Source organism: Portunus trituberculatus, chromosome 49, assembly GCF_017591435.1.
Source record: "Portunus trituberculatus isolate SZX2019 chromosome 49, ASM1759143v1, whole genome shotgun sequence".
NCBI lineage: Eukaryota > Metazoa > Arthropoda > Malacostraca > Decapoda > Portunidae > Portunus > Portunus trituberculatus.
In genome coordinates, this window is record NC_059303.1 from 15148209 (window position 1) to 15150708 (window position 2500).

Genomic DNA, 2500 nt, shown 5'->3' on the forward strand with positions numbered 1-2500 from the left:
TAATAGAAACACACACACACACACACACACACACACACACACACACACACACACATTTTCAACCTTATTACTGAGAGAGAGAGAGAGAGAGAGAGAGAGAGAGAGAGAGAGAGAGAGAGAGAGAGAGAGAGACTAGGAAACGCTAGGCAGTTGATTGTAGGAAGGAGCGGCTCTGGGTGTGTAGGGACAATTAGGTTACTCTGAGGCTCTTACGGGGGTGAAAATTTCCTCTGGGGGACGAAGACAATTAAGCGCATGAGGAACTTCGTGGGAGAGAGAGTGGGAAAGCCTTGATTTGAGACTAAGTGGCGTAGCTTGTATTTTTGCCACGGCTTTCCAGTTTGCTGTCGTTCCCCATAGAAATACAATACTAAAAGACACACATTAACATATACAAGACCAAATTAGCTGAGTAGGAAAAATAATAAGAAAGCCTATGCCGAATGAATCCTGTTGGTTTTTTACTGTTGGGAACGCGAGCATTAACAATTAAATGATTTTCTGATTAAAAAATGTGTTAATCATGGTACAACTTGTTTCTACGGGCTCATTTCGTGTTCATGTTACAACTACCAATGAAGCAAAACCAATGTAAGTCTGCCTAATCACCTAGGAAGCACAGGCCTACTAAAATAAAACTGACAACTGTGAGGACCAAAAAATGTCGCCCCTGAAAAAATTGCCGCCTGGAGAGACCGCCCCCTCCAGCCGAGCTCCCCTTAGCTACGCCACTGCTTAGGAGAATGACAATTGTAGAGGAAACATGCCCATGACTGCAAGACAAGGGAAAAGAAGGGAAAAATATGTAAAATGAAAAGATGTAGTCATTGAGGAGTGAAGCAGAAGAGTGATAGAACCTTGAATGAAGATAGCAAGGAGCAGGAATTGCTGGGGAAACATGCTCTCAATTACAAGACACGCAAAGAAAACGGAGAAATGAAAAGGGATACTCACCTAGGCAGATCCATGAGCAGGTCGGGAGTGTAGACGCTTCTTGCCTCTCCAGCCTTGGTGATGCCCTCGTCCGAACCCTTGCCTGGGTGGATGCTCACCACCAGGATGATGCCCAACACTACAGCCAACACCGTCGTCGTGAGATAATAGCAGACAGCGCGCAGACCAATCTTCTTTGAGAGCGACAAGTCCAGAGATCCTAAAAATACACGCGTAAAAACAGTTCATCCCTTGGTTATGTCACGCACTCGTACACACATGAGGCGAGTGAGTGAGGGAATGGTGGTGGGTAATAGGAACGTAAATATTGCTAGAGATAATAAGATAATATATATAAGAAAAAAAAAGTTTGTTTTCTTAGTTATGTTACGTACTAGTAAATGAAGCGAATGAGTGAAGTGCGGTTGTTACTAAGATAGAGTAAACATTGTGATGGTGAAGCTGCAAGTGTTGGACCAGCATTATCATCACTATGAATAATGACACGCTTGTTTTTGCTCGAAGCAGATGTACATGCATGTGATAACCTTCTGAGAGGCGAAGCTGAGGGGAGACTTAAGAGAATGTAGAACTAGAGAGAAAGTTTTGAGAACCAGACAGGAATGTGTGACAAAGAGGCACTGTGAGGAGAACAAATGACGCTAAGGGAAGATGATGGAGAGGAAGGGAAGCTGGAGAGGGAAGCTTGATAGAAAGTGTAGGGGCGGAGGGAAATTGGAAAGAGTTGGAGGGGACAAAATGGGAGGAAAATATCCGTGAAATGAAGCTGGAGGAGACTGGAAGGAAAACAGAGGAGTGGGAGGAAAAACTATGGAAAGCTTAGAACAGGAGCAGTAGTATAGTAAAATGAGGAAAAATGAGGAGGAGGAGGAGGAGGAAGAGGAGAATAATGAGAACTTACCGATAGCTGAAACCAGGGAGGAGACTATGAGGGGGATAATGAGGGCCTTGAGGGCTCGGAGGAAGAGCTCACCAATGTAACCCACATACATGACCTCTCGCTTCGTCCATGGCTCATCCCGGGAGTACCTGCAGGAACCAACCACCCGTCACTCACCTGCACCAACGCACCAACACACACACACACACACTCACCCATCCACTCCCTTACACATTACCATTACATTTTAATCACCTGTAGCAACTCACACACATACAGACTCACCTATCCACTCTATCACTCATTAGCTTTCTTGAAACTTGATATCTCTGGCAATCACTCACTCATCTACTCTCTTACTCATTACCATTACGTTTGAATCACCTGTAGCAACTCACACACTCACACTGACCCATCTACTCTATTACTTATTACCTTTCTTATGCTTTACTTTCTTGAAACTTGATATTACTGGCAATCATTCACACATCTACTCCCTTACTCATTACCATTACGTTTCAATCACCAGCACCAACTCGCACACTCACACTCACCCATCCACTCCCTTACTCATTACCATTACGTTTTAATCCCCTCAAACAACTCACACACTCACACTAATACTCACCCATCTTTTTCTTACTCATTACCATTACGTTTTAATCA

At 44.0% G+C, this 2500-nt stretch overlaps 1 protein-coding gene across 7 annotated transcripts in view; it reads right to left on the reverse strand.

Annotated features, from left to right (window-relative positions):
* LOC123499163 (excitatory amino acid transporter 3-like) overlaps positions 1–2500 on the reverse strand; it is a 134329-nt gene that overhangs the window by 20681 nt on the left and 111148 nt on the right. For all 7 annotated transcript variants that reach the window (XM_045246853.1, XM_045246857.1, XM_045246856.1 and 4 more), the window contains exons 3-4: positions 1856–1983; positions 955–1153 (exon numbers count right to left, since the gene is read on the reverse strand). In XM_045246853.1, the coding sequence (XP_045102788.1) occupies positions 955–1153; positions 1856–1983 (327 nt within the window). The remainder of the gene's footprint in view (positions 1–954; positions 1154–1855; positions 1984–2500) is intronic.